Genomic DNA, 15023 nt, shown 5'->3' on the forward strand with positions numbered 1-15023 from the left:
TTCTTCAGTCATATTTGAATTCAAAACAAAAATTCATTTGTAGTTTGTTTGACTTAAATTTCCTATACCTGAACATAATTGGAGAAAAATTCCAGTAGTATAATCATTTACAAAGTGCGAATAAGTGAGAATACTTTTTAAAATTTCATTTTTGGTTAGTGCTAGTGCCAATAGATGCTTACAGCAATTAAAGTTCTAAAAATCTTATATTTTATTCCGAAACTTGCCTCTTACAGGGTAGTTCAAAACGTTCCGTTAAAGATTAATGTTAATACTATTAGTTTCGAATCTAAATTCCTTTATCAGTTTAAGTATTTTAAAAATAATAATAATATTTTCATTAAAATTCGTAAATATTTTGATGTTGTATTATTACCTTTTCATACATATTCAAACCATTTCCTAAGCCTAGTTTTTTGAATTATAATTTGGACATTTTTTTATTCAATTTTGCAATTCCTGTAGAATCAATCACGTGCATTTTCTTTTTTAATGAACTTTTCTGGAAAGTTTTATTTTGAATATTTTTCTAAAACTTAAATTCCTTTATTATCGGTAAAATTGATTTCATCAATTGTACTTATACTGAATGATATTTTTTTTTTACCTCTTCTTTATTCGTTGTACACATTGAAATAAAATTCACTTTTTTAACTTATAGTCGCAAAAACAATGTTATTTGTTTAAATATAAAGATTTATGTAATCAATTTTCAATAATTATTATATTGAGAATACAATTATAAAAAAAATTCAGTAGTTTGTTGTAAAATAAATCTACAACAAAAACAAATCTAACACCATTTTTAGAGTTGCTAATGTGTTTTTAAGTTCAGGTGACAACTTACTATCGGACATACTGTCAATCTTGCTAACGTTTCGTTCATATAGAATTACTATGATAGCAGATATTCGATGTATCGCGATAGACATAGATTTTTATAGTATCGTATAATGCCAAATATAAATGAAAAACTACCAAATATTAGGAAATGCGAATGACAAGAGGTGTTACCTCTAGTTCTTTCTTGCTATCTGCAGTCATTCGAAAATAATTAACGAATTGCAATGAAGCATTTCCAAAAACATATGGGGCTTTATTAAAATGATTTTACGGAGACAATCTTTTATTTAGTTGCCAAGACGTTGAAGAAATCAAGTAAAATTATTTTTAATCCTAACAAATTGAAGTAATCAAGTAACGGTTCCAAAGATTTTGGAAATAAATTGATATATTCTTGAAGATGAGACTAGCGTTGATCTGAAAAAAACCATTGAAATCATTGCCATTTTAACCAACAAAGAGAAGAGTGACAAAGTCTATGGCAAGAATATGTAAATCTTTACAATGCGAATTAAAATTTTACTGCAAAATAAATGAATGAAACAAAAATATGAATTGTACGCGACGTTAAATGACGAAATGAGTTGCGAAATTGAAGCCGAAATGAACTTAAAATATTAAAACAAATCAAAATTCCTCACATTTTATCTCTAACTGGATAAAATTTAATAGAGAGTCATTTCTTTGTTGATGCAAGTCCAAAACCATATAGAATTGGGTCATTTTTGAAAACGAGAAAAACAGAGTAAATCCTATTACAAAAAGCGGCAAAAATTAGAATTCACAACAGCAGTTATAGCAGCGCGACTTTATCAAATTCTCTATAGCTACAAATTGATAAAAGTTACTTACGATCTATTCAACAGTTACACTTAATTAGATTATGGGATGCGGAATAAAATAAAGCCATACGTTACAGCAAATTTAGTAAACAACGAGACTCTGAATGAGATTTAATTTGTTTTGAAACTTTAATGAAAACATTTTTAACTAAAGCGAATCATTTGAAATAATCAACAGGTTTTTAAAAATTTACAGAGCCGACAACGTTCTACCATAGACAACGTGGAAAATTTATGTGCAAAAGAAATTGCTGAAGCCCAACGACTTTTGGTAAAATTTGAGTAGAAAAAATATTTTCCTGATTAAATTAGTTATCTAAAAAACGGAAATTTTTTGCCAAACAATATTAAAGTTGGTATGCTTAAATCCAACTATTGATTTAGACTTAGAGATATAGACTTTATCCTAAACTTTTTCACTACAGCAGATTCATAATACTCGAGGCTTCTAAAGTTACTGCAAATGGAGGTGTAAGTACAGTACTTGCATACATACAAAAGAAATATTAGATAATGCGAGTTCGTCAACTAATCAAAAACATTTTGGGTCAATGTATAGTAAGTAAAAAAAAAGCTTGTGGACCATGCTCTGTATTGTCATCAGAATGAATTAAAAGTACAGGACCATTCAAGACGATTGAAATTGATTTAACAGGACACTATATATAAAAGACTAAAATAAAAATTATCAAGAAAAGGTTTTCATTTACATGCGCAGCTATAAGAGCAATCCATTTGGAACTGGTAAAAAGTCTTACAATCAACAGCTGTATTGATGCTTTCAGACATAACTATGTTCTTTTTTCACAAGTTTAAGCTAATTTCAGGGTCCTTATTTTATCTGGTATATATACTTCGCTTTACGTTAGTTAGAATCTAATTCTAATTTTATAGTATGATTAAGAAATAGTAAAAAAAAAAATCTATCAACCAATGAAAATATAAAAAGGTTATTCATGGTAATTTGTACGCCTCTTGAATGTTATCGCTAACCAACCATAATAAAATAACATACTTAGCTAATATTGCATTAACATACTTATAGTTCTGTAATGATAAGGATGAAATTAGTCTTGACTATCGTTTACGCTTGCCTTATAGTTACAAACATATTAATGGATATTGTGTATTGTACAACACAAGTTATCACCAGTTTTATCAGAACTGAAGTGAATATATATTGATTTAGAACTTATATTCAATACAACAGGCATTACGCAAACATCTAGAAATCTTTAATATTTTCAACTTTTTTCAGGAGAAAATTACTCCAATTTCAGTACGATTTGAAGAAAAAATGGCAGCAAGCAACACGCAACACATCCTATTTTAAAAACTGCTAATAATCTAATTACTACATTTTCAGCCTCTATGAATTTTTTTCTTGTTGGTTATTTTCGGTGGCAAATTGAAAGTGAGCATATCTACGTTTCCTTTTAAATTTAGGCACAACCAAAAAGTACCAAAACATTGTAATAATACAAAATTGGCAATACTGATGTGACAGTCTACATAACATGCTTTTTCGGCATATTTCAAGAGGCAATTTTGCAGTGCCTAAGACGCTCCATATAACATGGCCCTTAGTATGGGAAATGAGTTCACTTCCCATGCAATAGCAACCTTACTTTTTACATTTAAAGTTTTTTGTTTTTTATAGTTATGGCAATTTTGTATTATCTTCTCTTGAAAGTGATTTTGCTAATTAATACATGCATAACAAGATGGTATCATATTTTCGATCATATGTCATTACAAGCACATCATTCACTGTTCTTCTCTATTTTTGACATCAATGTTATTTCTAAAATAAAAATTACTTTATTACACATTATAAAGGAATGAAGCACTCATGATAAATATACTTACCGTAATTCTGCCTAATCCACTTCAAAGAGGTACATCATATGCCATAAAGATAAGTTAATGAAAACTACATGATAGATACAGAAAGCGGATTTCAACTGCTCTTTCCAATGCAATATGTACAATATTGAAGACCCCAATTTTTGTAAAAGTATATAACAGTATTCTCGTCGAAGACAATTCATATTAAAAGTTTTAAGTAAATATCGTCAAAAATATCCTGGCTATTATAAAAAATTTTTTTCAATGCAATTAAAATATATACTTTCAATGTTTAAAACGATGACTTCATGTTAAAAACATAACTTTAGTATGGAATTTTATATGTACCTGTCATAAACAGATTTAAGCCGAAGTTTCATAAAAGAAATAATGCGTAAACATTCCCTTAAAACAAAAACAAAAAGAAAAAATCCATACACATTCGCTAATAGCAAAACACAAGCAGCTAACGCATAAGCAAGAACGTTGCATATATTCCAAACGCATAATAGTCAATAATGTACCAGGTGTACCGGTATGAAGCGAGCGTAAAGATACAATGTTCAGACAGGGAACATTTGTTGTGAACGAGCCTTTATTTCTTTTTGTTTGTTTGCTATGACATGTGTGAAATATATTTAGTATACATCAAGTCATTGAACAGACAACATCATATTTTTACATCGTACCAGAAAGTGATGATTTGCGGAAAGCATTAATTTTTTGTTTTCAGTTTGCGTTTTTTGCTGTTGCTAATGCATATTCTTATTTCATTTTCTTATGTAATGCATTAGCAATTAGTCGTTTGACAAAAATTGACTGGTCAATATTTATCCATTAGTCAAAATTTGGTTGCTTTTGCTAATTCTCAGCAAGCAGTTCAAACCCTGGTCAAACCCTGCAACTCGCACCTTCTTTTGATCTAAATGACTAAATGTGTGCAGTGTAAAAAATCCCAAGGAAAATTCCATTTGGTTTAGCATCAGTTTAGCGCAACTCGCACACGTTCTAACAAGCGAAAAAGTAAAATATCGCACGTTTTGCAATTTTTATAAGCAAGAGTTTCTTGTTCTCAAGAAACGCAACGGATAATGCTGCTGGTACCTTACTTTGACTGAATTGTTGGACAACTTTGGTTTTTATTAACGAAACAAAATTAAAACCACAAAATTTCAATACATTGTATTAAGAACACTAAATACAAGAGGACTTTTCAACTCAAGCAATTTTTTATTTACACACATTAGGCTGTTATGAGTTAAATAATTAGTCCATTTAACTTTACGTTTTGCAATTTCTCTGTGAAATACGTGTAATATTTTTATTTGTGCACGATCTTAGTTGATCGTATATTTTCCTAAAAATAGGCAAGGTTGTCTGCATCTGGGCAGTTATTGACTAGAACCAAAGCATCAGACCGTCAGTTAACGATAAGAAATGCTGATTTTTGGAATTTGGTTAGTAATTGGTGTCATGATGTAAGTGACTTTGAAAATATTGAATACGGAAGAATTGCAAAAATATGTGGAGCATTCTTGTAATAATAAAACTTTGCGAATTTAGCAAAATAAATTATACAACTATGGGAAAAACCCAATAAAGTAACTAGGTCATATATTGGATTTTTGCATCAAGTTTAGGTATATAAGACGAGTTCAAAATTGGAACTGGGGTCTTGGAAATGTGAAGCGGTTAAGCGCAGTAGCGGTTGACCAAGTATTAAAGAGTGTAAAAAAGTGAAAAGTGAAGCGTAGTAGCGCTGATATATATTGGAAATAAATAAAGTAAAGTGTGTCATTGTATAACTAAAGAAAAGTGTATTATTTTTACGGGTTTTCTGGGAGGACTATATCATCATCACCATCACCTCAACATCCTCAACTAGGTGTATATTGTTTGGTTAAAGAGGAAGCAACAACTACTCGGATGAATTTAAATGTAAAGAGTACAAGTATGAGTTGATTTAACAACAATTATATTGAAAAACAAAGTTAACAAATATAATAAGTTGCTTTTATATAAAAATTTAGTTGAAAATCTGTCATTATTATTTAATTTCAAAATATTATAATTTATTTATAATAATAATAATAACTAATAATAATAATAAACTGTTCATTATAATAAATACGTGTTCATGCTTGAGCAATAATTCACATAAAATATTTATGTTAAATGTAATATAAAGTTTTTTTAGAAACTGAATTTATTATTACCGGATTTATTGTACGGTAATATGTCGCTTTAATTATTGCAACTAAATTTATTTTAAAAACAGCAATAATATTTGCTTAAACTAATTTTCTATTTCTATTTTTTTAAAACTATTTTTATTTATTTATTAATTTATTTCATTTTACGCATTTTGTCTTTTATTAATACACATAAGAAACTTATTTTTTGTGTAAAGCAATCATTTACAAAATTTGCAGGATGAATTAATCATTTGCAATTTTTTTGTAAAGTTTTGCAGTTTACTTTTGCAAAGCGCAAAGTAAAAAGTATTGGTGCAACAGAAAGTGCAAAAAAAACCGGTTTTTTGTCAAATATTTCACTTTCCTTTTCATACTTTATTTTCATTGAAAAGTACATTGCTCCAACGCTTTGCCTTTTTTGAGTGTTTTCAAAACTTTGCACAACTCAATTCTCAAATTAATGCTTTGTGTTCTCAATGAGAGAAAAATGCTCAAAAACTGATAATAGTTTGCAAAGTGCAAACTGTGAAAGTGAAAAGTGTTGGTGTAATAGGGCCCTGCTCACCAAAATTTTGGTGAGCACGCCAACATGTTGGTGATAGGTGCAGACTATCATACCTGTGTGTCACACAACGTTTTTCTCTCTCGTATGACACACCAGTATAATAGTCTGCACCTCACTTTACAGTGCTGTTCGTATTTGGTTTTACGCAGTATTCGGAGTATTCGATTAATTGAATAGTAAACGAAGTCTTCGAAATTGGAAATAAAATTGGATTTTTTGTAATTTCGAAGTCTTCGAATATCCGGATTTGAGGTTTTTAGTCTTCGAGTAATTTCACTGCGAATAAAAGTGAGTAAAAGTTAAAACGAAACAGAAATTATAGAAATGGCACACAGACAGTGTCATTTCGCATCTATAAAGAGTTTCGAAATTCTACAAAGGCAGTATTATATTCCAAATGCATTCACTAAAGTGGAGAAGGTCGTTAAGTCATGTGTAAAGTGTTTAGTAGCTAACGCAAATGAGGGTAGGAAAGAAGGGTTTCAAAATCCAATAGACAAAGGAGATAGACCTCTTGTTACATAGGGCCAAAAACGGCTTCACGCAAACAATATAATCATATACTTGTAGTAGTTGACGCAATTTCAAAGTTTATCTGGTTGTAGCCCACTTAGAATACAGGGACAGAGGAAGTGTTAAATAGGTTAGAGAAACAAACTTCAGTTTTTGGAAGTCCAAAACGTATTATAACAGACAGAGGAACAATCCTTACCTCGAATTCTTTTGGATATAATTGCGTTCGCGACTGTATTCAGCATTTGACGGGTGCTACTGGTGTCCAGCACGGTAATGGACAAGTCGAGCGAATAAATAAAACTGTCAGTGGTTTGCTCACTAAACTATGTGTGAATAATAGTAAAAATTAGTATAAATTTGTTAAGCTTATCCAACAATTAATAAATAGCGAGTTGTTGGTTGAAGGTACCTATCGGAGTTAGTTACGAGATGAAGCGAAAGCAAATATATCAAGTTTACAAGAAGAGAACAAGAAGGGGTTCGATAAAGGAAAACTTAGGGAACAGGAATATAAAATAGGGGAGTTGGTTGCCATTAAGCGCAATCAACTGGATACAGGTATGAAACTACAGAATCTGACCATACAGAATCGCGGTTGTTGGGGAAGGGTCGTTATAAAGTAGAGAAAGTGGGTGAAAATGAAGGTCCGAATAATACCAATAGCGCAGCAGAGAATATGAAGAAATGGGGTCATTCGGGGCGAATGACATGTTAGGAATAACCGAGTTGTAGGATTGGCAACTCTGTTCTAGAACAAAGATATCAAAAAGAAGTGCAACAAGTGAATCAGTTGAAATTGAGTTGCTGTGCGCGACGTTCGTGAAGCAAGATAGAATGTGCCATAGAGTTTATCTAAAAACATTATCAGTATAATTTATAACATCGTAATAAATACATGTATCATGATACTTCAAATTTATACATAAAAAGTATAATTATACTTAGTTAAATAAAACTTAATTAATTAATTCATTACATACAATATTGTATAAATCAAACAAAAAACGATGTATTATGTATCACAGACCTCTAAATGAAACTACAAATTTATATATAAAAAGTATAATTATACTTAGTTAAATAAAACTTAATTAATTAATTCATTACATACAACATTGTATAAGTCAAACAAAAAACGATGTATTATTTATCACAGACCTCTACATGGTAGGCACCTTGACGTGGTGTAGGGGCTTAGCTACAGCTCTGACTATAAATATGAATATTCCCAATCACCTGGCATTTGTCAGATGACTGTGAATTTCTAGAACGAGGTGTACAACCAAGATCTACCTTTAGGTAGTTTTGTGTTGTCATGTAGTCTATCTTTTCACGTAGTTGTGTTTGTGTTGTTTTATGTAGCAGTAGTAGTAGTAACTTCATGTGTAATAGTAGTAGTAACTTCATGTGTAATAGTAGTAGTAACTTCATGTGTAATAGTAGTAGTAACTTCATGTGTAATAGTAGTAGTTACTTCATGTGTAATAGTAGTAGTAACTTCATGTGTAATAGTAGTAGTAACTTCATGTGTAATAGTAGTAGTAACTTTATGTAGGCTGACTGACGTGGTCCGAATGGCTACTATAACATCTTAGCGTCTCGGGGAGCAGATGAGTCTTTGCATTTAGGTGCTACTCATTAAGTTCGTCATTTAATCGTTCGGACTTTAATGGAAGTGTAGTTTTTTGTAGGATCGATGACCCCAAAGCAGTTAGGTCATGTCTCTGCTGGTTTTGAGGTCGGCAGGAATTAGGCGGGGTGAAGGAAAACACCCTGGGTTTGATTGAAGATATGAAACAATCTGTAGTTTTTATCCCTAGTCTTAAATTTTTATATAAGGATGTATGGTGTAGAATGTGTGAATGTATGAATGAGACCCGAACAACCCCCCAATCTACAGTGGAACAGCTATGTTATGCCTGTAGGAACTTGGTCACGGGGCAAGTGATGACCTTAATAGCGAAGTGCGGATACCAGGCGACCTCCCCCTTCAATTTGCCTTCTGTCGGTAAATGGGCTCTGCCGATGGCGACTTTATACTTCCCTTATACTCGTGGGATATCTTATGGATACATCTAATAAACAAACAAAAGGGGATGATGCTACCCTTATCGCAATAAATACTACTGCTGTTGGGCAGGAAATTAACAATGACCAGTCGACTGTTGTGTCACAGGTCAGTGAACCTTTTGTAGATGGTGCTGTTGGGCACATCTGCAAAAAAATACAAGATGTGGAAAATGTTGTTTTTCCACAGTTTACTGATGCTAGCAGCAAAGAGACTGAAGGGTCTGATGCTGCCTCTATTGACATTGATGGAGTCAGACTCTGTTCTGAACAGTCAGGTGCTACTGTTGTCAATGTTAGTATTAAAGGGATCAGTTTACATGACCAGAAGGGTTTTGTAAAACTGAACTCAATGCAGAAGAGGAGGTTAAAGGCTTACATGAGCCAGGGACACTCTAGGGATGTGGCCCTAGACATGGTTGGAAGTTTACCAACTCGTGGGCCAACTAAAAGGGCTTTATCTGACGACATGGTTATGCCAGCTGGTAAGAAATCAAAGCAGAACACCTCGATTCAGGGATCGAGTAAACCCTCTTTCAGTTAAGTAGCAAGTCAGGCCAAGGGGATCAAATTAGGAATTGTTCCTTTTGATTTGGCTAAGTGCCCCCTAAACAGGGAACAGATTGCACATCTACAGGAGGCCATAATTGAGACTGCTATAGCGTTGGCGTCAGACGAGGTTAAACCAAAATTTGAAGGTTGTTTCCCTCGCACGGGATGGCTCATGGTGGTGTGCACAAATAACCAAACGGCCGAATGGGTCCGTAAAAATGCGGCAACTATTGCAACAAAGGCTAAACTAAGCGCCAAAGTGGTTGAAGAGTCGGAGTTCCCAAAAACACACCTGGTGCGAGGATACTTTCCGCACAGTTGCGATTTTGAAAACACCAAGGTTCTTGCCACAATTGAGCGGACTGCAGAAGGTTCACTGCTCCACATCGTCTTTGATGTCGACGATGCATCCTGGAACTTATTGGTCCAGAGTGGAGGTAGAATAGCATATCGCTTCAGTCATGTCAAGCTACTGTTTAAAGCTAACAGTATGACAAAGGAGGGGCAGCCAGAACAACGGCCTGTGAAACAAAAGATTCCAAACAAACTCCAGACCACAAGGACGGAGAGACAGAAAGTGGAGCACGTGGTCCCACAATCAATACTTACGTCTACTGTGACTCCCAATGAGGCCCCAACTACTGGTAGAGCCGCCATTCAAAAAAAGCTTTCGATGCGGGCACCTGTGGGTGGAGCACTTCTTCTTGGACTTTCAAATCAAAACAGATCCTAGAGTGTTACGAGCTTCTGCAATCACTTACAGCTCGGAATAAGGTAAGCCTTTACTGGGTTCCGGGTCACAAAGGAGTTTTGGAAAATGAAGAAGCTGATGAGCTAGCCAGAACTACATCAAAAACTGCTTTTATAGGCCCTCAACCCTTTTGTGGAATAAACTGGGCCAGTACAAAACAGATTATCGAGGAAATGGAATATCATATGCGGCTGGAGTACTGGGTAAACTTTCTAGGACTCAGACAAAGCAATTCTTAAATTCTCAAAATGTAATTTAAGGTTGATAACGGGTTTCATTACAAGTCATTATGGTCTGAAATATCACTTTCATAAACTACAATTATCTGCTAACTCGGAATGCTCGTTGTCCAGCTTTAATAACGCACAGAAGAAACCTGTTTCATAAAGAATTTCTGTCACCAGAGCAGATTAAGAAGTCTTCTCTAGATTTAGTTCTAGACTTTATTCACAAAACTTTAAGGGGATTTGTTTAATCAATAGTGAAACTGGTACAATAGGTCTCTTCTGGCCGCAGTACCGGCTGTTGGACAATTTTCACGTCTACTCTTTAATAAAAAAAAATAAATATCACATACAGTATGGCCTCGATGAATGCAACTGATAGAATTCGAGGGTGTTGCAATAATCGAGTTTAGTTTGTTTAGTGCAAATAAAGAAGCATTAACACAAAGTTTATTAGAAAATAACATGGTTACTAATTTTTATTTATAACAACATAATTGCAATCACACTTTATAATAATAATTTGTTATTTCAGCTTGCTTTTTATTGCAATTAAGATTCATTGTAACTGCTTCATTTTTTAGATCTTTAATTATTACAACTTTTGTAAGGAATTTTCCTCAGTCCATTGTATGTATGTGTTAAGTGCATTTATTGCCACGTTATTTTTTGATTTAAAGTGTAAGTACACAGTCGTCAGTTTCCAAGTCTAAATCGATGTCAAGTTGTTCAGCACGACACATTTTTCATAGAAAATTTGGTAACCTCTGTTTTGTTGAGAAAAAACATTATATATTCTTATACACTGAGAAATTGTTCGCAAATTCTTATGATTGAGTAAAGGAGAGCAAATAAATACACATAACTGACAAATAAAATATTTAAATTGCAAGAGAGGAAAATAATTAGCAAAAGTTGCATTCTTCGCGGTAGTCAATTTTCAAAGTTGCAATATCAAAGGTAATATCTACAGTTCAAATTTAAGAGAATGCAATACTGTATATACAATAGAAAACAAACACAAAGTGTTCCTCTTGATCGGTCTAATGTTTTTGGAGACAAATTTTTCAAAATCTCAGTTGAAAAAATCTCTTGTATTCTTGATTAAAAGCTCTAAAATGAGACCTTTTGGTTCTAATACAGAATCGTGGAAAAGTTGGGGAAAGGTCGTTATAAAGTAGAGAAAGTGGGTGCAAATGAAGGTCCGAATAATACCAATAGCGTAGCACAAAATATGAAAAAATAGGGTAATTTGGGGCGAATGAACTTTTGGTCCTGATTTTCAACCGAATTCTCTTTTTTGTTCTTTTTTTTAAGTTTTGTATAAATTAGTAAGTTGATACCTGTTACAGTTTGTACTTTTTTTTAAAAAAAAGAAGGAATTCCCAAAATGCGCAATTTAATGAGGCAGTGCTTTATAATTGGTTGAGGTGTACTGAGATATACATTTTTGATTAAAAGTGAAAATTATAAAAAAAATGTAAAATAAGCGTAAAAAAATACGTTATATTCGCAAAACTAAAGCAGAGATATTAGAAAGTCTTGACAAGGGCGTACAAGCAAATAATTTAGCTTTGGACTACAATGTGACAAAATCTACTACCACATTAAATCCAAAAACGAAACTGTAATTGCTGCTGCTTCAGATACTTATGAAAAACGAAGCAAAAAATATTTGCTTGATGCCAAATATTCTTTGATGGAAAAATATTTTTAATATTTAAATGGTTTCTTAATGAGCCTGAAAAGAAGTGTACACTTAGTGCACTAATATTAAAGACGAAAGCTAAAATAATTTTTGCTGAAGTACATACAGTGGTGTTGTGCATAACAAAAGCAACCACAATTTGCCCATCAAATAAATCAGTTTTTTGTCTACTTTTTACTTTTCATTCAAAAACTTAAATACAGAGTTTTATTTGTTTTTATATTAGCTATTATAAAAAAACAACAAAATCTACAATTCTAAATAACGGGTTAAATAATTCACAAAAATAATGAGATATTGCGAAATGCGGCTGTGCAGGACAATAGCAACTTTATTTATTATATTAAATTTTTGTATTATTTTTCTAAATTTTGTATAGTCCTTTGCTTTCTATTACTTGGGCACTTCTACGGGTCATAGGTGATATTAAATTGTTAATAAAACTATTTGGAATTTTACACCATTCATCTTTCATGACCTCAAACATTTGGAAACTTTTCGACCCCCAAACGACGTTTGAGAATACCAAAATGTTCTCAATTGAATTAAAATCAGGTGTTTGGGCTGGCTAAAATTGGAATTCCATTTTTCAAAATCCATTCTCTTATCAGCTTTATGGTGTGTTTTGGGTCGTTATCGTACTGATATACCCGTCGGAGTGACATTTCTCATCCGCCATGGGATACCATATGGCTTTCTAAAATTTTTTTGTACACATGTTGGGCTATTATTTGATGAATTTCATGAAAAGATCTTAGTCTAAATCCTGAAAAGAACGCTCAAATTATTACTGACCCACGCCCATGCTTCACAGTCGCTTGGCAGTTACGCGAATACAAACGTTTTTCATTTTCGCGACGTACTGTGCATATCCCATCAGAATTAAAGATGTTAAATTTTGATTTATTGCTGAAAAAAATTATTTTCCATTTAGTAAGAGTCTAATTTAAGTGATTCCACTTAAATTTGATCTAAATGAAGTATATTAATATTAATTAAAAAGCAAAACAAAAATCTACCTCTTTTGCTCGTGCTTTTTAGTCAACATTGGTTTTTTGACTGGTCTGTAACTTTTGAAACCGGCTTCGAGAGTAAGCCTGTGTAGAGTACTAGAGTCAACACCTTGTTTAAGCTCGGCTACGACCTTTTTCAACTACACGAATGGTTGTTTCTTTTGTAATTCTTAAGATGTTTCGATCAATTCTACAAGTAATCTTAAGAGAGGCTTCACCCAAATAAACAGTTTTAACGGTATTTTGTTAAATTATATTTTTTTATAAGCTGCGAAACAATAAACTAATTAATTTTAAATATTTTGGCTATTTCATTTCAGCACTGCCATTTAAATATTTTTCAATTCTTGCTTCTTTAAACTTCAAAGTATACTTGTCACGAGCCATGATAAAAACGTACTTCCATTACATGATTTAATATTGAACTATTCTGTGTTTATGTTCTAATTTGCTTAAAAACATAAATCACAGCATAAAAATGCAAAAAATCAAAAAAATATCTTGCTAGAATGCACTTTGGTCATAGATCTATCATTGATCTTGTCTCAGTTGCTATTGTTTTGCACAGCCGCATTTCGCAATATTTTATTATTTGTGTGAATTAATTAACCCGTTATGAAGAATTGTAGATTTTGTTGTTTTTTTATAATAGCTAATACAATAACAAATAAAACTGTGTATTTAGATTTTTGAATGAAAAGTAAAAAGTAGACAAAAAACTTATTTATTTGATGGGCAAATTTTGGTTGCTTTTGTTATGCACAACACTGTATATCCTGATACAAATGCACCAGAGTTCAAAGCAGGAGATGGATGGCTCACAAAGTAACAATAACCAAGTAAATAATAAGTTAGAACTTTTCACAAAGTCGAACCACCCGAAAAACCAAGTGATTCCAATTTGTGAGCCTCTACTGCACTACATTTTATAGTGGTCAGTACACATTTGTAAATTAGTTTTTGTATTCTGTAAATGTACAATATGCACTGATTATTTCTGTTGACTGCTTCAGAACTTAACAAGAAAATATAATATAAGTAAACGAAACCTGTATACCGGTTATGAAACAATGTAATTTTTTTTGGTAGTGAACTGAAACATTAAGGGCAACAACAAAAAAGCTTCACTTTAGTTTTATTTGTGATGACTATATTTGATGCTTATTGTCATGCAGGACAATAATTGTCAATTTTTTAAGAATACCCAAAGAGTTCAATACATCCTTAAGGCAAAAATAAAAGTATCGATGAAAATTTCTGGAATCGCAGAGTTTTAAACAACAAAAAGAAAAGTATAACTAAATAACAAAATAAAGAGCACAATGGATAATAAAATCAAAAAACAAAGGACTACAATAACATGCGAATTGCAGAAAGAATGCACCCGTTAAATTCTATAAAATTAATTGAAATGGTATTAATTAGGGACAATAAGTATTAAATTCGATTTTAAGCGGACAAAATTCTATAGCTATTAAATTACTGAAGATTTTATACTTTGTACCAAAGGTTACATTATGTTACTAGGGTATAGTAGCTTTGTCAACATTAAATCACAATTAATCAAACAAAATTGATTAAAAATGTAGTAATACTTGTACGGATTGCACGGATTTTAGCATACAAAATGAGTTTAATTGAATTAAAATTTAAAGTAATTTTAAATTAGTTACGTAATTTATACATTAAAATAACAAATGCATGACAACATTCAGCCCACTTAGTATTTATATAAATGCTGGAATTTATCCTGATTTATTTTTTTTTTAAATATAAATTACATCATTTGCTGTTAATAAAAATAAACTTCGCGCAAAAGTTTGCGATCATGTCTGAATGTTTAGAAGCAATACATCTTGCACTAAATGTTGCCAATATCTCACATAAATGTTTCATTCA

The 15023-nt window shown here is 32.0% G+C and overlaps 1 protein-coding gene across 1 annotated transcript; it reads left to right on the forward strand.

Annotated features, from left to right (window-relative positions):
- Nucleotides 1–9600: 9600 nt before the first annotated feature.
- LOC119665530 lies at nucleotides 9601–10161 on the forward strand. The gene has a single exon (XM_038074756.1). It carries the CDS (start codon nucleotides 9601–9603, stop codon nucleotides 10159–10161), a length of 561 nt encoding a protein of 186 aa, XP_037930684.1.
- The last annotated feature ends 4862 nt before the right edge of the window (nucleotides 10162–15023 follow it).

Source organism: Teleopsis dalmanni, chromosome 1 (assembly GCF_002237135.1).
Source record: "Teleopsis dalmanni isolate 2A chromosome 1, ASM223713v2, whole genome shotgun sequence".
NCBI classification, from domain to species: domain Eukaryota; kingdom Metazoa; phylum Arthropoda; class Insecta; order Diptera; family Diopsidae; genus Teleopsis; species Teleopsis dalmanni.

Bases quoted from the DNA above. Each gene is read 5' to 3' on its own strand.
- LOC119665530 (XM_038074756.1), top strand. From the start codon at position 9,601: ATGGTGGTGTGCACAAATAACCAAACGGCCGAATGGGTCCGTAAAAAT.